We start from the raw sequence: 25726 nt of genomic DNA on the forward strand, positions 1-25726 counted from the left end.
CCTCTGCAAGCTCAACTGTTGGCTTGCCCACAGACCCACAGTTTAATCCTGCTCATTAACCATGTGTAGACTATCAATTCTCTCATCACTGACTAAAACAGGATGAGCAGATTTCTCCTGTTCCACCGAACATGGATCCCTGCTTCGTGGCTGCTCCATAATTTCATACATTCCATCCAGAGGAGCAAGAACTTCCCAAGCCATTGCTATGATTGAGTGCTGAGCACAGCATCTCATAAACAACGGCATGTTCACTAAATATCAGAGTCAGTAAATATGCATTAATAAAGGAGTGATGGTTACAATACAGTGAGCCAGGGAGGTGGCTCAGTGGATTAAATGTCTCACGGGTGAGACCAATGATCCTGAGAACCTATACAAGCCAGATGCATCTGCAATCCAGCACTGCCACAGTGAGATGGAAGATGCAGACAAGGAACTCTCTGGGAAGCTTATGGGCCAACTGACCTTGGGGATGCAGAGAGAGAAATAAGAGTGACCTGCCTCAAACTGATTCTCAAGAGTTGTCTTTGACTTGCACACTTACATAGCAGCACACTCATGACCATACTCACACACACATCACATACACACACACAACCTATAACACATCTCTCTAGCAGTCACACAAACTTCCCCTTTCTGGTTAATGTAGTTTTTTGTTTTATTTTGCTTTTTCTTCTTTTTTTCTGAGTGGCTCTTGTGGCGAAGCATAACTGTTCTTCAACAGCCCTCCATCCTCATCAAGTACTTTCTTTGGTATCTATTGGGGCTCCAGCAATATCTTCCTCTGCAATCAGTTTAGTGGCAGAAATTTTGGTAACTGTACTCAGAGATATTTGCACAAATCTCAGGTTTTATGTGGATTTAGATAGCCACATTGGTGCCAATTGTTTGTAAGGAGCCACTTGTTTGAACTGGTTGCCCAGAACCGAAATAATCACACAGAAACTGATTAATTAAACTACTGCTTGGCCCATTAGCTCTAGATTCTTATTGGCTAATCACTTGCATATTAATTTAACCCATCTCAATTAATCTGTGCATTACCGTGAGGTCATGGCCTACCAGCAAAGTTTCAGCACATCTATCTCTGGCATCTCTCTGACTCTGCCTCCTTTCTCCCAGCATGCCATTTAGTTTTCCCTGCCAACTTAAGTTCTGCCCTATCAACAGGCCAAGAAAGTTTCTTCATTCATTAACCGATAAAAGCAATACATAGACAGAAGGACCTCTCACACCATATGTATGTAAGTATATCAGGAGTTTAGGTTACTGAATGTATTTTAGGAGTCTTGGTCACTGAAGTATGCTCTGTTAAATGCTGGGAGCTGATTCATCCCACAGGAGGAGGAGTACACCCCTGGCTGGTCAGACTTCACTCATGGTGCTCATCCTATCTCATGTTAACTATAATACTTTGTGCACTGGAGTATAGTCTGCAAGAAGGTCAGCAGAGGGCATTGAATTCTCTGAAGTTGGAGCTACAGGTGTATGAACTGCCATGTGGGCACTTGGAACCTAACACCCCTTCTCTGGATGAGCAGTAAGCACTCATAACCAATGAACTGGCTGGGAAATACATCTTTATGGTGTTGGCCATGATGGTTACATACAAGGCTTACATTCAGGGACTAAAATGTTTGGGTTTTCTTAAGAATGTGAGGACTGGGCGAGCAGGGCTTTGCTGAGCTACCATTCACACCAGGCTCTCCCTCCCTCACGCCTGCCTCTTCTGCACCTACCTAAGCAGCCTTTGGGAAAAGAAGTGTTTTAAGGATTTCATTGGGAAGCACACTTGGGGTTACGTGTCTTCCCTCTGACTCACTGTAGATTCAAAAAGCCACCAGGTTTGAAAATGCATTTTAAGTTGCCTTAAGTGGGCAACTGGGGCTTTTCACCAGTCTTTGAGAATCGTCATCTAAGGGTTGTGTGTCATTTTCTCCTGCACATTCATGGACCAAGCAGATCAGTCAAGAAACCAAGCTCAAATAAGTCTAATTAAAAAAAAAACCAACAAACCCCAAGCACATTTCCATATGATCAAGGCTAGATTTTAAGAAAGCGGTAGGTGTAGTCCTCAGCCTATAAGGTGAGCGTGACTTAAGAACATGTCATTCTAGGTATTTAAGGAAATGAAAACTCAAATGACAGGAATGAGGACATAAAAATTAATTCTCAGGTGCGACTTTGCAGTGCATTTTAACTCATCCCTACCACTCTGACTACGGTTTCAAAACCAGGTCGATGGCACTGGCTAAGCCATCTCATTCTCCCTTTTCCGTTTCGGGTAGAGCTACTGCCCACACTCCTCTGTGCTGTGCGGAGCAGCTCTTGCCCATAACACAAGCCAACACCTCGCTCCACCCCACCCCCACTGCTCCTGCTCAGCCCCAGGACACTGAGCATGGGCTAGAGGACAGACTGGATCAGCCAGAAGGATTCAATGTCAGTCACCAGGGTAACCAGCCAGCCACTGCCCCATGCTCTGACACAAGCAGAAGCAGAAACAGAAAATCAAGATTTGCAGGGAGTATCTAGAGGGCTTAAGGTGGCGTGCTGGTTCTTGCATGATGGGTCAGGACAATAGGCAGCAAGAGGGGACGCTCTACAAAGCAGTGAGCCAGCCATTCCTCAGAGGAGCCCTGCCCTGCCGCAGCTCAGCAGGTCCCCATGAGCAAAGACGTCCGTCCGGACTGTGTTGACTCTGTGGAGTTACACATGGCAACCCCTTCTCAAGAAACTTGAAAGATAAACATAGTTTCTGTTTTCCCAAGACTCTGGCAAAGGGCACATGGTTCCTGCCCTGCCTCTCCACATCTATCTGAAACGGGGGTGGGGGTGAGAACTTGGCGCAGATGCCCGCAGCCCTAGGAACACAGCTCTGTGTTCACAAGCACCAACATAGAGCAAGGCAGCAGAAACAGATCAGAGGGAACTGCTCCTCTTCTCCCTCCTTTTCATCTTTTCTAAAATCTCAAGTGTGTGAGCGTTTGTCTGCATGTCTGTCCATCACATGAGTGCAGTGACCAAAGAGGCAGGAGAGGACGATGGATCCGGCGGGACTAGAGTTGCAGACTGCTGTGAGCCACCCTGCAGGTCTTTAACCACTGTGCTATCTCTCTAGCCACCACTAGTCATTTTCGCCAAAGATGGATTTCTATCTTTTAAAGAATCCTTTACAAACAAAAATGAGACAAAAGTAATGCCTTTGGCGAGGGGTTCAATATAGCAAGATACTAGTGGCAGGAAACGCTGTTTTCCCCATTATCAAGTGCACAATGCATCATTCCTTTTAAAATACCTATTGTGTCTGTGTGAGTTTCTGTGCACTCTTACACAAGAGCCCACGGCAGCCAGAAAAGGGCATCGGATCCTCTGAAGCTGGAGTTGGGGGCAGTTGTGAGACACTGTGAGTGCTGGGGACAAAACTCAGGCTCTTTGCAAGAGTAGAAAGAACTCAGCTGCTGAGCCATCTGTCCCGGTCAAGAAGCATCATTCTAGTCACCCTGCCCTTCTGTGACACGGGGCCAACACTCTGGAGTCAGAGACCCCACTGGGACTGGACCTATGGGATGTTCTTCCGTGGGCGGGGGCAATAGCCACAGGGAGACTTACAGGATCTCTTCAGCGTAAGAGTATTGACCTCTTGAGGTGAATTTAAAGAAAGTCTTTTTTAAAAAAAAAAAAAAAAAAAAAAAACAAAAAAGAAAAACAAAACATGTCTTTCAAAACCACAAAGTAAAATATTTGGGGTTTTACCTGCTCCAAGCCAATCTAGGTGGTGGTCATAGAAATGATTATTTTAAGATTCCACCCACATTTTTCTTCTCTTATAAATTTTGTATTTTTAAGGTGTCTCAGACCATGAAGGCCACAAGCCGGTTCGACCCAGTCTGGGGTTGTTTAAAATATCTCGTGGCGTGTCGGGCTGTTGGCCTGAAGTGTAAGACTTACCACCTAATGTCTGTGCAGACAACACCGTTCACAAGGCTTTGTAATTATGTTTATGTAACCAGGGAAGGCGAAAGCATTCTAAGTGTATTTTTGTTTCCATCATGCTGCCTCAGTTTCCCCTGCAGAAACACATTTCTCAGCTCTGTTTACGCTGACCACACACAACCTCTAGGGAGGCAGGGAAGCGAACATCTTCAGACAGGACCCTGTCTTCTGATGTGGCGCTACAAAGGTTGAGACTCCTCACACCATTCCAACAATTGTTGCAATAAAAGGGGCCCCTTAGCCCTCTGCCCCCTCACTCCCGGCTCCTTCACCTGGTGCTTCTGAGCAAAGGGCCAGCCTTACCTATAAGAATTACATACCTCTTCAAAGATATCACACAATCCTCACAAGGAGGCTCTGGCAACTTCAACCTTAATGCCAGCACACACTAACCACCTCCAGCCTTTTAGATATTTTACTAAAGACAGCATACGGTCTCTCCTCTGGAAGGATTTAAATTAGAGACTGAGGGGTCAGACCAGAAAGATGGCTCAGATGGCAAAGGTGCCTGCCCCACAAGCCTGGCAATCTGCATCCAATCACCAGATCCATGGAAATCCAACTCTCACAGTTGTCCTCTGACCTCCATTCGGTGTGTGTACACACACACATCACACATACATGTGCATGCATGCACACACATGCACACATACACACCCCTCATGGCCCTGAGTTCCTTGCTCGTGCTCTCTCTCCTTCTGCTCCTGATTTGGCTTTGTGGGAGCCTAGGCTGTTTGGATGTTCACCTTACTAGACCTGGAAGGAGGTGGGAGGTCCTTGGACTCCCCACAGGGCAGGGAATCCAGTCTGCTCTTCGGGCTGATGAGAGAGGGGGAGTTGATTGGGGGAGGGGGAGGGATATGGGAGGCGGTGGCGGGGAAGAGACAGAAATCTTTAATAAATAAATAAAATAATAAAAAAAATCAAAATCATTCTGATGAGCTTATTCTGAGAATTTAATAACATGCCACTCTTTTATGGCAACATAGTATACCTATTATATTTTCTATTATTCCAAACTGGAGTTACAAATTAGTTGATCATTTGAATTTGGGGATGTCATTAAAATGATCCCCGAAGGGTCATCCACACATTTATTTTTACTATCAGTATTTAAGTTTGGCGCTGGAAGATCGTTCAGTGAAGAGCATGAGAATGTGAGTTAGATCCTTGGTATCCATGCAAAAATATCTAAGCATGGCAGCATGCCCCTGTAATCTCAGAGCTGGCGAAGCAGACAGAGGAGGATGCAGGGCCTTGCTGTTCTGGCTGAATCCAGCAACCTCAGGCTCAGTGCGTGATTCTGTCTCAAACAATATAGGAGAGAATGATCAAGGAAGACACTTTGGCCTGCACATGTACCCACATACACACACATACATACATACGCATGTACGCACATACACACACATGATCATATCCACAAAAACACAAAGACGAATTGGAACCACACAGCTAAGGTCTGAACTGATACAGTAAGACAGAGAAACAACAAGGGAATAAAGAGCAGACACTGCACATAGAAAAGGATAAATCAAGTGATATGAATGACGTAGATAACCATGTGACCCACTTCAGCCAGTGTCGCGACTACTGCCCTGCACTGAGAATTAAACCTTCCAGTGTCACAGGCAAAACGGATCTTCGGTGGCCAAGAATAAAATCACTTTCTGAAGCTGACAAAGTTTTACAAATGAAGGCAAAAGGAAGTAAAAAGGATGAAGAAGAGTTGAACTTTCTTATACCAAAAGAGGGATAGATATTTAGTGTTTATTAATCTAGAAATGCAAAATTCTATACAACCAGCCATTTCTACTTATTTCACAAAATAAAACATAAATGAGTTCAGCTTAATCCTTCTGTCTCCCTCCAGAGTAAAGGAATCACTATTCATGGCAGTCCTATTAGGGACTGGATCATGTCCTTCCCAAAGACATGGTGAGGCCCCAACCCCCATGTATCACAGAATGTGATTGTGTTGGAAACATGGTCCTTGCAGTTGTCCTTAGCAAAGATGAGCTTGCAGGGGAGAAGGGTGGGTCTTTAACCCAGTGGCTGAGCTCTTAGAAAGAGGGGGGCACCTAGAAACACAAGCAAGGGGGCTGTCACAAACTGGCAAGATTGAGGTAGGAATGAGTCTACTGAGAACCAAGGATCATGGGAGACCTAGCAGCTTCTTCCAAGGACTAGCAAGAGGCAAGGAATTCTACCTGCAGTCTCAGAGGGATGCAGGAACTCCCTGTTTAAAGCCACACTTGCTGTGAGATTTGGCCTGGCCGCCCTGTCTCACATAGCCTTGTGTTCTGATTTCAACCAGAGTGAGCCTTAACTGATAGACTTGGGCTTGGAGAGCAGCCACGGCACAGAGAATACAAATCCTTACCTGCTACGTAGTCACCGAATCCAATGGTCGTCAGGGTGATAACCACAAAATAGATAGCGTCCAGAGCGCTCCAGCCTTCTATGTGCTTGAATATGACCGCAGGGAGAGCCACGAAGAGGACACAGCCAAACAGGATGAAGATGATGGTGGAAATGATGCGGATCTTGGTCTGGCTAACATTCCATTTCTGGAAAGACAGAGACGTGGGGTAGACAGAGGTTACTCACATGCCCGCAAGACCAAGCGCCGTCACATGAGTGAGTACACTCCTTCCTGCTCTTCTGTCCTTCCTATTCAGCGGTCTTTACTCATTAGAATCGAGTATAATTTAAACAGTTAAAAACAACCAATGTCAATAAATAATGCTACTTGGCACCTTCATAGCTTTGCCAAAGGTAAAATATTCTTTTCAAAATGATAGTACATTTGCTCATTGGCTGGGAGAGGGTGGCGCTGGGTAGGTGTGAAGGGTCACTCACCTGAACCGTTTAGTGAAAGCAGTCTACACTGTGGGCACACAGCTAACTGTGGGTTAGGTACAATTGAGGAAAATGTGACAACTGAGAAACCGGGCGAGTACTACACATTCACAGCTGAAAACTGGGGACATGGATAATGGCATTCATTTGGTTGACTAGGCTATGACACTAAGGAAGTCTGCCTTTGAGTCCCAGCTGAGCCAGCTGCCTGTGGGACTACAGAACCATCAGATCTGCAAGCCAAGGGGGGACTTCACAGCTCTGACCATGCCTGTCACCATGGGGCCTGTTTTTTTGTTGTTGTTTTATTCTGGGTTTTTTTTACATGCTTCTTCAGTAAGAACTCCCTATAATGTAAAGTATGAAAGGGGGTCTGTCTCCAGCTCTCTGAGATTAGTCATCTTCTTGTTATTTCTTAAAGCAAAATGTCCCTGTGGTGTAATCTAGACTTGCCAGGACCTCCCAACTCAGCCTCTAGAGCGCTGGGATTGTAGGTGTGTTCTCCAGTAAGCTGCGCTGGCACTGCTGTGATGCATCTTTATTTACTGACTGACTCTGTCTTATGCACCATAGTAGCCCTGTGGGAACAACTGAGGGGGGTTTTTACCCTCAAAAGATAAAGGTGCTTGTCACCAAGACTTGAGTTCAAGCCAAGGATCCACATGATAGAAGAAGAGCCAACTTCTGCAAATTGTCCTCTGACCTCTACATGAGCATCACAGGCACATACAAATAAATGTAAGTGTAATTTAATTTTTTAAAAAATGAAAACTATTTAATAATACAGTGAGATCTTTATGGAGATAAACATGTACAAAATCACAGAACGGAAATGACCACAGGGAGCTCTCTCATCTACCATCTTCATCTGAGAGTCTTGAGTAAATTCATATCTTGAAAGTTGTTTCAAAGTGTTTGACATCAACCATCATAACAACGGGAATGGCACCACCGTGAAGGCGTGAAGGCTTGCAAACAGCCAGCAGGCACATGGTTGGCAAACACTGTGGAGGATGGCGTGGGCAGTCCCACTTGTACTGAATGTAGGAATGAGCTATTCATTACTACCAAGCAATGCATTGGATCTGCCTTCCTGGTGAGTGTGAATGACTGGAGTCCAATATGTGCAAGAGGAGGGAGAGCCCTGTTTGGGAAGGGCCGTATCTCATTCACTCCAGCAGTAGGAATGACCAGAGCTGACTCCGATCTCTAGTAGTTTAAATCTCTAATGTTAAAGTTAAAATGGTGAGTCAATAGTTTCATTTCAATAGAGGAACCTTGAAGGTGTGTTTTATTGGAGCTTCTATGGAATGATAAATGTGATGCTTTGCAGGACGGGTGAGAGGAGATTCTTAACACCATGTGAATATGCAACCGTTTTATCCTTCCATGACTTTCTTCTGGGGTACAAACTTACAATCACAGATTCAGTAATAGCATCCCCCCCATTGGTTTTTCTTTGTAGAGCCCCACCTGTCCTGGAAGTTGATCTGTAGGCCAGGATGGCCTTGAGCCTTGCCTCTGCCTCACCAAGGCTGAGAGCTGGGATTAAAGGCATGCACCACCAGCACCACCTCCCCCTCTGTTAGCTTCAATAATAGCATCCTAATTTTATCCGCATACCTCCTAAATATAACACGATCACAAACACCCTCATGTTTACTCTCTTGGCTTCTTCTAAACTGCTACATTTTGTAGGAAGTTTTGTTTGACTGAATTCTACCATCAAGGTATATTGTGTTTACTATTTATTATTATGACCTGCCTCAATGGACCACATATCATATCAATGCCAACAGTAACCAAGACAAGTGCCAAAGCATTTTTTCAAAAGAAAAGTCTTGCCATTTACTTGCTTCAAGAGTTAAATTTTAGCATTTACTGCTTAGAACAATGTTAAGTCATTGTTAAAGTTGCTCAAATAAGGAAATAAAGATGTGGTGCTATAGAGGGGTCTCAGCAGTTAGGAGCACCTGTATTCAGTTTCCAGCATCCACACAGGGGCTCACAACCATCTGTATCTAGTTCCAGGAGCTCTGATATACTTTCCTGACCTCTATGAACACCAAGATCTGTGAACCATGTACACAGATCTGGATGCAGGCAAAACATTCACACACATAAATAAAACAGAAGTTTGAAGGAAAATTAACTACTTTAAAAAACATAGGTGGGACCTGGGAAGATAGAACAGTTATGTAAAATGTTGGCCTTACAAACATGAAAATACTGTTCCACCCACAGAGCCCACAAAACAAAGCCAGGTGTGGTGGCACAAGCTTGTAACCCCAGTCCTGGAGAGGCAGAGACAGACAGGTCCTGAGGACCTCAGCAACCAATCAGCCAGTGAGAATCTGGGTCATTTAAAGACCTTGTATAAAAAGAAAATTGAATGGACCTTGAGGTGACACCCAAGATCACCCTTTGACTTTTACACACACGTGTGTGCGCGCGCGCACACACACACACACACACAGAATATAATTAGGATTCCATACAACTCCAAGTAAAACCCAGGAAGGATATGGATCTGTTTTCTTGTACATAATTTTTAGTTTCTCTCAGTCAAGTATGCAAATAACTGAAATCCAATGAGTAGCAGTCTGAGAGGGGAGCCGCAAAAAATTGTTATGTAAATGGCAACTGGATTTCTACCTCATCTAAGGCCTAGAAGAAATAATGTCTTTAAAAAAAAACAGCAAATAGATGTAGTAAAAAGATTGTGGTACCCACAATAAATGTGTCTTCCACTTTGGCAATTCCTTTTCCAAATATGGTCCCAAGCTGATCGCCAACCCCAGCCAACAGAAAGCCGAAGAGGGGAATTCCCAGCAAGGCATAAATGATACAGAATATTTTTCCACCTTCAGTTCGTGGGGAGATGTTTCCAAATCCTGAAAAACAAAGATGGAAAAATCCGGTTGTTCACAAGTGAGTCATAGCTTAAAGAGCCCACCCCAAGTTTAGCAAGAAACCACCAACTCTTCAAGGCAAAGCACGGGTTGTTTGTTTCTACTGGAGAAATCTCCCTTCATTAGAACCGTAGAATTAAACGCTATTATAAGCAATTATTCCAAAAATACAACATACAGCTAATGTTTTGATGAAACTTTGATCAGATGATGAAAAATGAGATGTTAATGCACCACGCTGAGTCAATATTTTCATCTACTTCTTTTTCCCAGGCACTAATAATACTATTGACTTACAAACTTTCATTACCATTTGTAATACATTCAGAAAAATGCACTGAGAATATCCAAACCTGTTTAAATTATCTAAAGAATAAAGCTGTGTTGCAACTTATGTCTTTTTACTCAATTACATTCCAAAAATAGATAAATGCAAAATAATTAAAGTTCTGAAGAACTTTAAGATTCGAAGATGTATGTACTGGACATGACTGAGGAGCTGCACTCCACTGACTTCATAGCCCTGAAGTTAGCTACCTCTACCTGTGTGGGGTGAGCCCCCCACAGTCCCAGCAGCACTGGGAACACGTCTATGACAGACAGTCCTTTCTCTCTCCTCCATGACAAATTAACCTAGAGTTTCTGCTCAAAGTTTCTCTTACTCAAAAATATAAATAGATGATATATTGAGTCTTGTTCTCCTATTGTTGCTGGTCTCTACCTGTTTTATGGTGATAGTGGCTGGGTTTGGTTATTGTTTTATGGTTTTTTTCTTAATCTCTTCCATCCTGTGGAACCACTAACCAGAGAGTCTACAGAAAGCTCCTCCATCTTTGCATCAGGGGAAAGCTGTGAGCACAAGCTTTCCGAGAGTTCTGCACAGCAGACCCCATAGCAGGTGCTGGGAACTGAGAAGCAGCGAGGCAGTCACCAGATGTTGTGAAGAACTGGGGTGCAGCTCTGAACATCACAGAAGAACTCAGAAAAGTCTGTCAACACCTGACAACCTCTCATCAAACACGGGACCTTGAGCAGATGACTTCCTTGGCTGTTACAGGGGTAGGTTGTTACTGCACACTTCCTCAAGGTGTACAAAATAACTAGGGTAGCGTGTGAAGGTGTAAAGAAAGCCCACTGTTCGGTGTTGCTCAATATTCCTCAGGCAATGTGAAAACTACCGCAGCTATTTCTAGTCACAGTATCCATAGACGCAAAGATAACAAAATCAAAGTATTCTGTCTATCAGTGTTTAAAATAGTAATCAAGCAAATGCTGTTACCATCACCTGAGGGTCTTCACCACGTAATGAAATTCTCTGACCACCCATGGGTGTCATTCTTCACAAAGGTCGTTAAAAAAAGAGCTCACATAGCAAAAGGCAACTTCTCACATGGAATGGTTGGAAGGACAGGGGTGCTTATGATGGAGGGAAGGAAACCAACAGAACAGGCAGGCACACTAGCGAATTTCAGCTGTGATCACAACCCAGAAAAGGAACTGGACCTACGTGGGTGCTTCAAGCAAAGAACCAAGTTGCACGTGGAAGTCACACAAAGGTACATGTAGCCATGGAAGAAGAGCTGGCTATGAGAGGTGGAGCTAAGCCAATGACATGCTGTGTTCAGCAGCTGACAGGAGGACAAAGTTCCCTACTCTCGCTCTTTGGGAACCAGCCACTGAGCATCAGCTATCTCCCAGAATCCGTGACAAGTACTTAGAGTGGAACTGTAAAGCAAGCTGGTCTGATCTCTCAGCCAATAAGTCAGGGAGGAGGAAGGGCTTGGCTCTGATGTGCACAGGTATGGAGGTGTCACAGGTGGGGCACATGGGCTTAGGAGAATGAGGGAAGCCACACACTAAAGACCCCACAGTGGGGGCCAGAAACTAAGTAGAATTTACTTAGGGTTTAGAAAGAAGAGTGTTCATGACAAAGTTGAAGAACCAAAGATAGAGAATATCACAGGAAATGATAGAGGGAAAAAAAAAACTGTCATCCCTGAGAAACTGAAAAAAAAAAGGGTTGAATGCTGAGGAATGCGTGTGAGTTTCTGGTAGATAAAGGAAGAAGGTAAACAGTGGCCACATTACAACAGCTCTTAAAGAGGTTTGTGTTGAAGGAACTGTTGTGAGGCTTTCCACTGTCTGCGGTGACAGGATCCACTTTAGTGCCATCAATGTCATGTCAGCTTCCGAAACAAGGGTGTTCACAAGGAGAGAAGGGGGGAAGTCAAGCTTAGGCTCTGGCATGGATAGCTGGTGATTGTGGGAATGCTTCTTAGAGACAAACAAACCGAAAAGGCCCTAATTGGGCCTTGGGACACCACAGGTAGGGCCAAGGAAGGTAAATTCTTTCTCGGTGAATGTCCATCAAGATCTGTGTGTGGAAGACTTGGTTGTCAGTGTGGTGCTATTAGGGATTGGTGGACACTGAAGAGGTGGGGAGGGGTCTTAATTTTTCCTGTTTCTGTGATAAAATCAATTGATGGGAGAGTCTATTTCAGTTCACAATTCAAAGGTAGCCCCCATGGCCAGGAAGTCAAGGCAGCTGGGACTTGAAGCAGCTGGTGACATCATAGCCACAATCAAGAAGAAAAGAGCAATGGTTGCACCCTGCTTCTCAGCTCCCTTTCTCCATTTAGAGAGTCCCAGATCCCATTCAGGGAATAATCCTATCATAGTGGGTGGGCCTTCCTAACTCCATTAATGTGACTGAGATTCTCTCCCACAGGCACACCTAGAGGCACATCTCTGGGGATGCTAGAGTCTTCCAAGATGACAGATAACCATCACAGTGGAGCCTACTGAGAGACACTTACATCCTTGGGATTTTGCCATTAGAGACTGAGCTGCTCAACCCCTTCCTGCTTGTCCCTTGGATCACAGTGTGATGGCGTTTGCTCTAGCCCTGTCTTCCCACCAGTTTCTTCTTTCACTCACACCAGAGGCCATCTTGAACTGCGACCTCCAGAACCATAGCCCCAACAAAGCATTTCTCTTTAAAGTCTGTTCTCTCTGGTCTTTTGTTAGCGTAGCCCAAATGCGACAACAAAAACAATGACGCTGTGGACCCTGTTGATTTTCAGTCTCTGGTGTCATAAACAAAGGACACACATGGCACATTCATAAGCCAGAAACTCAGGAGATGGAGGTAGAAGCCTGAACTGGTACAGATTATGAGGTATATTAAGTAATCTGCAAAAAATGTATATACTCTAAGGAAGAGAAATCAAGGACAAAACTTCATAGAACAGCAACAATTAAGATATAAAAGGGACAATCAGAATTTGGTTGTGACAGGATAGACCAGTTACAGGAGAAGCCATTATCAAAGGGGAGAGTAACAAACATCACCAAATCTCTCTGAAGGACTAAATGAGATGACCACCGAGGAGTGCCAAGGATTAGCAAGAATTTGTCCCAAGAGACATCAGAAAGGGTATTTCGATGGCAGATCGCCATGAGAAGTCAACTGCAGCCTTCTCTGTAGCCTATTTTATCCCCTCTTTCCTTTCCGTCCCTCTTCTCTTTCTACTTCCTTTGATTTGTAAATAATTTTAGAGTCATGGGAAAGTCAGGAATGCCGCACAGAATTCCTTGAAACGTTTCCCATACCTGCCCACCATTTCTCGCATTGTCCTCTTCTCTCTCTCTTCTTAAACACATTCTTTCTGCATCATCATGTAGCAAACTACTGACACTGGTTTTAATTGTTTGGATTTTTGTTGTTGTTTGAAAAGAGCTACCAAGTTGGCTTCAAATTAGACAGCCTAGCAGGGCTTGACGTGCTCTTTCGGCCTCACCTCTGTGTACTGCTTACAGGACATTGGATCAAACCGAGGGCTTCAAATATGCTAAGCAAGTACTCTACCAACTGAGCTATGTTGCATAAGCTCTAATTGGTCTTAATTATAAAAACCCAGAACCAGATATTGAGGTAAATGCTGAAAGATCAGACAGACAATTCTTATCTTGTTAACTCCGAAAAAGGGCTGAGCTGCTGTCTTCTCCTGCCTTACATTCTCTCTCGGCCCAGCTATATCACTTGCTGTCTGTCTGTGCAGACCTTCAGACCTCTATGGTTAGCTAGTGGCTAGCTCTGCACTCTGATCTCCAGGCAAGCTTTATTTGTTAGAGCACAAACAAAACATCACCACAAAGCTCATCCCTAGCTCGCTTATCCCTGCATTCTTTGTTCTTTGCTTTCATAAAAAAAAAAAAAAAAAGATAACCTTTTAAATAACTACAGTACAATTTTCAAGCTTGGGTAAATTAGCATAGATGGAATTATTACTAAATTTACAATCTACGCTAAAATTTCATCAGTTGTCATATTAACAGTCTTTACCGCATTCCCCCCACCCCCACCCCAGGCTAGGGTCAACTCAAGAGCACACACTGCATTTGGTTGGCATGTCTCGTCACTCTCCTCAATTTTCTTCTACCTTTTCACCTAAAATGAAGAGTTCATGTTCAAAGTGCCCCCTTTTGGAAATCAAGGTTTTCGATGTGGCTTAGACTTGGCTAACAAGACTGACAAAGAGGACAGACAATCCAGCCTCAAAATGATCATAGAACAGGGGACTGCAGATGAGCCAAGCTCTTGAAGGTGGTGGCACAGGACCTTGGAAGGGTGGGGAGCATGGCTCCTGTGGCACACTGCACAGGCCTGGGATGAGAACTGTTAAGTCTTTAGGGATTTTCCAAGTCTGCGGAATTCACCTTAACAGCCTGAAATGATCTCTAGTGGGAATATTTTATTGTAGAAGATGGCAAACGCTGTGACTTTCATTTTGTTTCCTTTCTCTGGCAGGTACTACTTACATCTGTCAAGCTGATACAATCATCTGAAAAGGGAATCTTCATGGGGAACTTTTTTTTCTTTTTAAAGATTGGGCTGACATGTGGGTATCTCTGTGAAGTGAAATGTGGGTGAAATGGGGCGGAAGGCCCACCCCACCGTGAGCAGCACCATTCCCTGGGCTCACATTCTGGAACATAGAAGAGTAGAGAGGGTGAGCTGAGCAAAAAGCAGGCAGACATTCACAACTCTCTGCTCCAGTTTCCTTGATGTGTTATGACAGTTTCAAGACCCTCCAATGACAGACTGGAACTTGGAACTGTGAGATAAAATAAATCTTTCTCCCCAAAATTGCTTTTATAAGGACATTTTCTCACAGCAACAGAAATGAAACCAGGATGCCATTCCAGCACTGAATAAGACACAGTGACAGTCAATGGACTTGGGGATCTTCTGATGCAGAGAGTGGGATGGAAGCCAAGCTACCTGTCAGTCACCTTGGAGTTGATTGCAACTGTTTTTTTCCCTATGTATCAGGGCCATGTGTGCTACTCTTGCTGAGCAGTCCCAAACGTTTGGGCCATTTTTTTTCATGAGAAGCTATTTGTACTAAAAATAAACAACCCCCCCATCCCAGCACTGCAGGACTATAATCATATAACTGTCTGCAGCATGGATCCATTGTCTATCATCTGACTTCCTATTTAATAAAAGTTTAGACTCAATTATCACAGAGAGAAGGAGATGGATTGATGAGGGAATAGAAGAAGGGAATGAGTTGAGAAAGAGGGGGAGGACACAGACAGCTTCCAACCCTTACTAGAAGACCGCTGACTCAATTGGGACATAAATGAACATCAGTTGATGGGTTGAGAAGCACAATCTCATACGTTAGAGAGTAAAGACCTATGATGGCCAGTGTTAACTGCTAACTTGGCTCTAGGCTCATCTGGGACATGGGCCTCTGAGCATGCTTGTGAGGGATTATCTTATGTTAATTGATAAGTGGCATCTTAATTGTGGGTGGAACCATTTCTTGAGAGAGGATCTTGGGTCATATAAAATGGAAAAAGGGACATGAATGAGAGCCTGGTCCCCTCATCCCCTTGCATTCTGATGATATGTGTGATGTAACCAGCTGGCCTAAGCTTCTGCTGGCTTGACTATGCCACCAGGATGAACTCTGCCTTGAACTGTGAACCCCAACAAACCTTTCTCCCTTAAGATGCTCTTGTCAGGGTTTTATTATAACAGCAGGTAAAGAAACTGAGACATGAAGTTAGAAATACAAGAGAGTAGAAGGAAGAGAAATGGAAGTGGATGCCCCTATATTTCAAGGAAGGGGAAATGAAACACAGTGTTAGAAATGGGGAAAGGGAAAAATGAAACAGCAAGGATTAAGTGGGGTGGGGTGGGGTGGAGTGGGGTGGGAGGGCAGGGTAGATGAGATGACACAGAGAGACAACTAACACCAGAGCCTTTTGAAAGAGCCGTATTGAAACCTACTACTGTAGAAGCTTCCTACAATGTATGCATATATAAAGGAGCGTAAATGGAGCTACCCTGTAATGGGGGGGGGCACAATAACTCAACTAGATACTACACACAACCAAATAAAAATACAGTACCAGGTGCTGTGGAATTCCCCTCTGTATGCTGTGAATGTTTTATTACCATTGCTTAATAAAAAAGTTGCTTTGGCCGATGACAGAGCAGAATATAGCAAGGCGGGAAATCCAAACAGAGATACAGAGAGATAGATAGATAGACAGACAGATAAATAGATAATAGATAGATAGATAGATAGATAGATAGATAGATAGATAGATAGATAGCAGAGTCAGAGAGATACTATATACTGCCAAAGGAGAAAAATGTCTATGACCTACCTTATTAGTAAGTCACAGACTCATGTTGATACATAGGTTAATGGAAATGGGTTAATTTAAGATATAAGAGCTAGCTAGGAATACACTTGAGCCATTGGCCAAACAGTGTTGTAATTAACATAGTTTCTGTGTGATTATTCAGATCTGGGGAGTCAGGAACAAAAGAGTAGTCTCGATTTTCAACCAGGTATTAGTTCTCTTCTTGAGTTGTTAGTCAGTGGGGTCTCATTGACCCTCAAATACAACAAGCCATTGCCAATACCTTGATTATCCTTCAAACTTGATGCTAAAGTTTGCTATTGCTGAAGACATCACATATTTGAGTCATAAAGCATAGAGATATAAAACTGGTACCCCCTTGGGAGCTTCATCCCAAACGTCTAGCTTTCATGGTACTGGAAGATGCTATGTACACTTCTGCAGGGAAGAATTACTCATCAACCTTACCCAAGTATGAACCTCACAAGCTTCAATAATGACCCGCCTAGCAAGACAAGCCCACTAGCACAATAGTGCCAGAAACCATTTTTTTATTGGATTTAAGTCCAGTCCCAGGAGATAGAACAGATACCCCAAAATGACGATGAGGCCAAGAGCCTGTGGCTAGCTGGATAGGTTATAGGCCATAGTGAAGACTGTTGTTATCCAGTTATTACTCCTGTTATTCGGTTAAAGGAACAGAGCACGAGATAGTGATATAACACAGATCAGTGTATCACTCAGTTCCCATCAGAGTAGCATCTTCTAGATGGCAATTAACTCGGAGACTCACAATGGTCATTGTACAGACACTATGAGAGTCCAGATTTCACAGCCCTAAATGGGACATCTATATCACACCTGAGACCCACAAGAAAGAGGAGGCAGAAAAATTACAAGAGCCAGATGTGGTGGATGACTTCAAGGAAACAGTGGTTTTTCTGGAAACAAAAGGGCAGATGTGCATAAGAACTCCCAGTGGCTGTGGAGGCACACACAGGACCTGCACAAGGTCAAACCAGACAAGATCCCAGCATGAAGGGAGAGACGTGGACATGAAGTCCTATCCCTAGCTTAGGAGATACTGACATTAGGCTGCTGCTAGCAGAGGGGAGGTCCATTTTCCTTAGAGGTGTGACCCCTGGTGTATCAATCATAATGCAAATCAGGCCACACAGCAGGGGTTTTGGCCAATGTGCCTTAGACTGGGTGGATTTCAAAGAATGATGGCATGCGTGTTGGGGGAGAGACCATGCGTGTAAGCATGCGCATGACAGTGGGTGAGTAGGGGGTGGGGTACCCTGGAGGAGTTTAAGGAGGATAGGAAATTTTTAAATAATAAAAATATTATTTAAAAAAGAAAGAAATATGTATAAAGAAACACCATATAAAAATGCAATGAATAAACCCCATGAATAACAAATAAACTTACTTTCTAATAAAAATTCCTTAGTTTTAAAATATTTTATAATTTAATGGTAGTATTTTATGGTTTATTGGAATAAACAGTAATTAGCAATAAGTATTTCAAAGAAGACCAAAAGGAGATAAAATTTACTTTCAAATTAATAAGAATGTTACCTATAGCTTTGATAATTAAAACCGTATGGGAAATTAATGAATGAAACCAGGAAAAAAAAGCTGAAAATGATTCCAGCATGTACACGAATTCAGTATTTAATGAATGCATTTAGCAGTGATGAATGCACACTAAGTAGTGAGGCCGTGGGTAGCGCCTAAGAAATAAATGGTTCCAGGACCTCGGAGATGACTCGGCAGATAACTGTGCTTGCTGCACCAGAATGAAGGCAGAAGTTAAAACCCACAGTACTCATGCAGAAAGCTGGGCATGGCTGCACTTGTGCCCACCCCCAGTGCTGTGGGGAGCGGAGACAGGACGGCTAGGGCTGCTGACTGCTGGCCCAGTCCAGATTAGTTAAAAGACACTGTCTTCAGGAATAAAGTAGACAGTGGTAGAGAGGGACACTGCCATCCTCCTCTGCTCACGGCTATGCACATGTGGCACACACCAGAACACACATTTTCACACACACAAAGAAATAAACAGTGCTCTTAATTCACATGACATACTACAACTATCAGATGGACCGAATCATCAAGTATTAATAACACGATCATATAAGACGATGATAAGGCAATGGAGCTACTTTTTAAAGTATCACTGCTAGGGAAGAACCATAAAAGATTTATGACTATATAGAAGAGTAAGATGCTGTAGGTCATATTTCAAAAATATTAGGTATCTAGGGACCTGAAGCTACAATAGCTGTGCTGGAAGGCAGACTCTTGAGAAAACATCTCCCACCACCAGGATAGACACAAAGGCAGTCTTCAGCTCAGAAATGAGCCAAAAGCTGAGGTCCCTGATCACCACAGCAACTGAAACCCCGAGTCCTTCTAGACCTAAGGCCTCGGAAACTTCAAAGGTTTAGCATGATAGACTGATAAGCCTCACATCCATCACAAGTCCTGCACGTCTGAGATAATTAATGAAAATGTCTCAAATGGCCAACGTTTGCAAACAAGCTCACTTCCATGGAAAGGTGCCTGGCCACCAGCGATCCTCAAACCACTTGCCCCCCTGTAGATGAGCTGCGGAAATTAGGGAACTGTGTGCTTGGACCCAATGGCTGTATAGTTCACAGCCTCTGGCTTTGCTAGGCCTGCTTGACTGAGGGGCAAATCTGGACATCTCATGTCTCTTTCCCAACTCCCAGTGTCAACATTGTGTCCTTATCCCCGCAGGGAGGACAAAGACAGCTGTTCTGGGGTTAACCCCATTTTAAACAATCTAGATAATTCATACCTAAAATTTAGGAGTTTGGACTCCTGTATTCTAATTGCATGGCAGAAAACAATAGATCAGAAAAAAGAAATACAAAGCATGCTACCTTTGTGATTCTTGAACTCCTGGGTGGAAGCAGGAGGGTTGGGAACTAGAGGCTTGAGTTATATGGGGATATCTTGTCTCTAACACCAAAGGAAAAAGACCAAAATGTGTGCCATTCCCTTACTCTGAGAATCGCTGATGACAAACCCAAGAGAAACACAGAAGGGTTCTGATATCATCATTCCAATGCACAGTGAAGACTGTTTCAAAGGATGCTGCCGCTAGTCCCTGGGACAGGCTAAACAGCCGCATCTGTTTCAAAGCAGTGACTCCTCACTGATACCCTCCAGGTAACCGAGAGGATAGAAGGATGGAAGCCTCTATCTCTGCCTTCGTTTGGTGTCTACCTCCTATGCTTTGGGCCAGACACATGCTTGACTCACCCAAGGAGAATCTGTCTTGACTTCCCTCCTCATCCTTCAAGGCTGAAGGTTAGAGACGAGGCTGACAGTCTTGCACCTTCAGTGCCCCTTGGACTCCAGGAACAGAAGAGCCTCACTTGGATATAGTTAACCAAAACGATGAGACCAGGCTAATCTTCACACATGAGCCAGTTTCCCTCAGGTAGGAGCTAACAAACCTAATGGTTTGCTCCTCACCATTTAGAAGCAGAGTCTTGACTGTGATAACCTAGACCACACCTTCACCAGGTTGCTTAATCAAGTGTATCTCTTGCTTCTTGCTCAAGCCTTCCTCTATGTACATATTGAGGCCCCTTCAGAACTCTGAAGATGAACTTGAGGTCACTGGACCTTTTTATCTGATCCTAGCCCCAAGCTGTAGTCATTAAAACTCTTGTCTGTTTCACCAGTCCTCAGCTTTAATTGCCTGCTGGGATATCCCATTGAAACTCCTAGTACTGGGAACTCTCATAATAAAGCTATGTACTGAAGACATGGATAAAGAAAAGGCTATTCTGAACATCTCCAGATTATTTTTTAAAAATCAGCAAACTATGTATAACCTCTACATTCTTTTTTAAATTTTAATTTTTTTATTCATTTTACATACCAACCACACATTCATGATGCGTGAGTTGGTTTTTTGGAGCCCATTCCCTGTAGTGGAATGCCTTGCTCAGTCTTAATGCAGAGGGAGGGGTTTGGTCCTGCCTCAACTTAATGTGCCAGGCCATGTTGACTCCCCATTCTTCTTCAAAACCTTAATAAAGACGGATTAATCAATGAAGACTTGCTACCCTGAAAATCAACGGTGTCCATCTGGACATGAAAAAACCTGTCTCCATTATAACACCATGCTTAAACAGCTGGAATAGAATGTTTAGGTTCATGTTTACTTTAATCTCTGAAATGCAAGGTATCTTGCAAGCAGAGAGGAGAATGTGTTTTGCATTTCCCTGCTGTCAATCATGTGTGTGAGCCATGGTGTAAAGAATATTCAAGGGAACAAATGTTCAAGTATCAGTTTCTATTGATGTCTATAAAACTTTCATGCAGATATAATGTAATTGTAATAAATATGAGTCATTTTAAAACTTAAAAGTACAATAATAGCTAAGAAATATTAGGAAAACAAAATGAATGAGGTAGAAAGATTCCTCCTACATAGAACCAGGACTTAGCTATTAATTATTAAGAAGCAGTATGATTTATATGATGCAGTCCTGAGGCAAATTAGTCGTGGAAACAGAGAGTAAGAAGAAATAGCAGAGATCTCAGAAATAAACCCCAGTCATCAGAAGCATGAGGAGATGACGTAACTGTCAACTAGAAAACAAACAGGGGTGACGGTGGCTATGCACCAAGATGGGCAAGGGCTTCTCACATTCTTACGTGTGTGTATAGCTGAAATGGCAGGAGGTACTGTTAAGACTGGATAAAGCTGCCTGCACACCACTGCTCTTTTCAGACATGTCTGCTTGCTTAGAGCATCTCAGGATAGTTACAAAGGAAAAAGGCAAGGTAGCTTCTAGATTAAGAAGATCCTAGGCAATGCTGTGTACCAGTCTTTAAGATTTTATAAAAGCTAGAGCTCGTGCCCTGTCTCCTGCCTGGCATGTGTAGCGCTCACCACGCATCAGAAAAGCTTCCTTTCCAGCAAATAGAGACCACCACAGAGAGCCACAGCTGGTCAAAATCCAGAGAGCAGGTGGCACATCTGGCAATGTACCTGGACCTGAGCCTCAGGGAAAATCACAGAAGAGGGCGTGGAAAGATGGTAAGAGCCAGAGAACAGCATCTTACCATGATGTAAGGGAGGACATGACAGTGAACTTCACACTGGTGAAATCTCAACAGACAGGACCTGCACACCCATCACAGCAGTTGAGTTTGCCAGCATGATAGGGGGGCAGGAATCTCTTAAGGTCCCACTCCCGAACAGAGAACTACAGACAGCCAACGGGTACTGATAGGGAGAATCAGTTTTATCCAGAGATGAGCTTTCTGATAGACTAGAATCTTAAGTGGCCATCTCTAAACTCTCTCTCTCTCACACACACACACATATGTATATATGACATATGACCAACATTAAGATATATGTGTGGTTATACATAGACACACATACATATTTGCATACATATATTAAAAAGTAATTGTTAAAGAAGAAGTTATGAATTTGAGAGAGATTGAAGGGAGCATGGTAGGAGTTGGAGAAAGAAGGAGGAGGGGTAGCAGTGATGCAAATACAGTCCTCACATATGAATTCTATAAATAAATAATACTAGAAATAGAAAATGATTGCCTTATCATGAGAAAAGCTATCCATATCAAAATGATATTAATATTACATATAAGAGTAAAGTGCACCTTGAGTAATTCTCTTAAAGTCTGGGAAAATTATATCCATTTCCAACCATTATTTATTAGACTAAATGTTCTAGCAGATGTAATGACAGGAAATATTAAAATGAATAACTGTTGTAAAAAAATGACAAGCAGATTAGTTGTGGTTGGAATTAAATATCCTGTAAGTAAAGAAGAATATTCAGAGTTGTTAAATAAAAAAAAAACTTGGTAAAAAGCTGAATGTATGAAAAATATGAATGAACCAACAGCATTTCAGTATTGGAATATTTTCTTATACACATTGAATAAGACAGGGAAACACTTATTTAAAATTAAAAGAAGCATCCAATGCCTTTTAAGACAAATACAAAAACTGTAGGGGACAGCCTGATCTAGGGAAGGCAGGAAGAACAAAAGAGAAAAGAGTTGAACAGGGCTGAGGTGGTACTCATCATTTTAATGTATCATTAAAACAAGCAGGACACATCAGTTGGAAATTGGATAATTATTCACTAGAAATCCTGGGGCAACTGGTAACAATTTCAAAGAAGTAATAGCTCACCTGTGTATATTTACAGCTTCAGGGATAAAACCATTAACGAATCAAATTTTCAATACTGGTCCCTAATGCCCCACCTCGCCTTAGATGCATGCTTCCCCACTGCTCAGCACCTGGCGTGTGACTAAGCATCATCCATTACTTGGGTATGGCATCAGTTTCTCTATAAATCATGCTACACACACTCCCATGACTTAGTTCACCATCTCCTCTCTATGACCTTCCTCACTGGACGAATTAGAAGTTCTGTATGACAAGGGTGACCACTCTGGCCCTAACCAAACATACTCCCCAGTCTTCATAGCTGCTAACCTATCTTCTCTGCCCACTGATCCCCTCTCTACATTCTACTTCTGCTCTGGTTCCCCTTCTGAGTCTGATATTTTCAAGAGATTTTCTAAGAGAACTTAGACCCAAACTCTTCTCTCACAGCCAATCTGTCATATGTGCTATGGAAATGGTGGACTTGGGGAAAGAAGTCACCTGAAGTTACCTCTCGCCCTTCACATGCTTGCAACCCTTGACATCCACTCTTCTCGCGGGTTTTATTTGCTCTTCCAGCTTCTTATTTGAACTTCTTGACCAACACTTCTCCTTGAAAAATAAACAGACTACAGCTGGAGGTGGCGGTGGTGATGTGTGCCTGTAATCATAGATTTGGGAGGTGGAGGCAGAAGGAGCAAGAGTTCAACATCTTCCTCACTCCTCACGAGGCAATTTCAAGGTCAGTCTAGACCAAATGCGAAGTGGTCCCAAGAAAACAAAAATCTAAAAGGTCCAACTGGCTTATTGTCTCTTCTTCCCTTCGGTTTTCAGTTCCTTGTCTTCGATGATAGCATTAAGTACTGTAGCTTGCGTTGTCTTGACGGTCTGTGCTGTGACCTTCATTAAAGCCCCATAAGTTCCATTACAAGTACACCTGTATAGATCACTCTTTCATAGAGACTTCCTGTTCTCCAACCTGACATTCATGGTGAGCAGGCTCCAAATTCTGTGATATGCTGAACACCTTCCACGTCCCTCATAACACAGCTGTGACACCGTCAAACCAGTTACCACTGGCCAGGATCATCTAACTCCTCGACCCCAGTGTCACAGGCCACAGTGACTTTGCAGGCAGCATGGCTGGCCCCCTTACATCACAATCTGCCATTTCTGCTTCACAGCCCACCCTCCTCTTCCCATACTTCAGAGTACCAAAATAGCCTGCCTAGGTCCTCTCTCCTTGAGAACCTCTCACAAGAGCTAATTCTCGTGAAAGCACAGCTTCTGTTTTGTTAGCCTGGATTTTTTTAAAGCCCTGAAATATTCCAAGATCGTTTAGTACAAATCCCCAGTCCTTACATCCCAGCATTTCCAGATGGGTAATTATTCTGCTTTCCAGTATCACCATAGCCACCATTATTCCATGTGAGAAATATGCTGAGCCCTCCCAATCCCTTAGTCTTTTATGGCATTTGCTTCTGCCTTTCGATTGCTGTGATGAAGTCTCCTCTGTCCTTACTGCCTTCCTCACACACAGCCACTTCCAATGCACAACTATGCTTCCCCTTGCAACCAGCCTGGCTCTTACAATCTTTCAATAAACACCGTGTATTATTTACTTTCCTTATTGCTATAGGTAAATACCTGGCAAGGTTTATTTTGGCTCACAGTTTGAGGAAATATAATCCATAACTTCTTAAGAAAGGCATGGCCGTGAGAGGAGCTCATGCCTTTGACCATGGCCGTAGGAAGTGGTTGAGTGCATGACCTCTGCACTCAGAAAGAGCTCAAGCAGTCACCCAGGCCAAGGCATAACCTTCAAGGTCACCCCTCAGGAACCTACCTCCTCCTGTGGGACTCTACCTCTTCAAGATACCACGGTCTCCCAAATCCATGCCAGTGACTGAGGACCAAGTAAGTGTTCACACACATGGGTCTGTGGGAACGTTTCTCATCCAAGCTATAACACAGATTTACCTAATTCCTTAAGGAACTACGTGTTTAATCCAGTGTGGATTCTTGTGAGTTTAGCACAAGCTCCTGGCTGTCTTCTACTTCACACATTTCCTAGGAGAAGTAACCTGGCTGTAGTCACCGTCCCATGTCTATGTGAGTAGAAACTCATTGCAGAGTTTCAAGAAAACATATTGAGTCGGATTAACACATCTACAGATATTCCTATTTCATGTTTTGGTTACATGGGCACGCTTACATAGAGATGGTTATACTGCTCTAATTGTTTACATTACTTTTAATTTTATACAAGAGTCACAGAAAAGGCAAAATTTTGGTAAATACAAATTAGAGATATCACTCCAAATGTTGATGTGGGATGTCCTTCAATATATGTGCTGCTTTTAAAGGTTGATGAATAAAGATGTTTCAGCCAATTGCTTAGGAGAGTATAGCCAGGCAGGGAATCTGGGAATCTGAACACACACACACACACACACACACACACACACACACATATACATATACATATATATTATATATATGTATATATATAGAGGGGGGGGCAGAGTCAGGGAGATGCCATGTAGCTGCTGAAGGAGAAAGATGCCAAAGCATTACCAGTTATCCAGAGAATCGTGGTGATACATAGATTAATAGAAATGTGTTAATTTAAGATATAAGAGCTAGCTAAGAATATGCCAAACAGTATTGTAATTAATATAGTTTCTGTATGATTGTTCTTGTCTTGGCAGCTGGGAAATGAAAGCATAGTCGGTGTCAAAAAATGTAATAATAAAAACACTATTCAAACACTCAACAATGTAAGTAATTCTAGATATAGAAAGTCAATTTTGATATTATAAACAAAAATTATGAAAATTTGGCCATAGAGTGAGTGAGAAGGCAGAAAAGTCCAAAAGATGCTCTGTAAGCAGTACAGGAAAAGTCAGGCTCTTGGGCATCAAAGTGAAATGCAGTAGACATAGGTAGGTATGTGTGTGTGTATGTGTGTATGTATGTGTGTGTGTGTATGTATGTATGTGTGTATGTATGTGTGTATGTATGTATGTGTGTATGTATGTGTGTATGTATGTATGTGTGTATGTATGTATGTGTGTATGTA

The 25726-nt window shown here is 43.0% G+C and overlaps 1 protein-coding gene across 8 annotated transcripts in view; it reads right to left on the reverse strand.

Annotated features, from left to right (window-relative positions):
- Positions 1–25726, reverse strand: part of Kcnk2 (potassium two pore domain channel subfamily K member 2) — a 186363-nt gene that overhangs the window by 44490 nt on the left and 116147 nt on the right. For all 8 annotated transcript variants that reach the window (XM_075989437.1, XM_075989443.1, XM_075989438.1 and 5 more), the window contains 2 exons: positions 9598–9758; positions 6386–6572 (listed from right to left, as the gene is read on the reverse strand). In XM_075989437.1, the coding sequence (XP_075845552.1) occupies positions 6386–6572; positions 9598–9758 (348 nt within the window). The remainder of the gene's footprint in view (positions 1–6385; positions 6573–9597; positions 9759–25726) is intronic.

The sequence above is a fragment of the Microtus pennsylvanicus genome, chromosome 10, assembly GCF_037038515.1.
Source record: "Microtus pennsylvanicus isolate mMicPen1 chromosome 10, mMicPen1.hap1, whole genome shotgun sequence".
NCBI lineage: Eukaryota > Metazoa > Chordata > Mammalia > Rodentia > Cricetidae > Microtus > Microtus pennsylvanicus.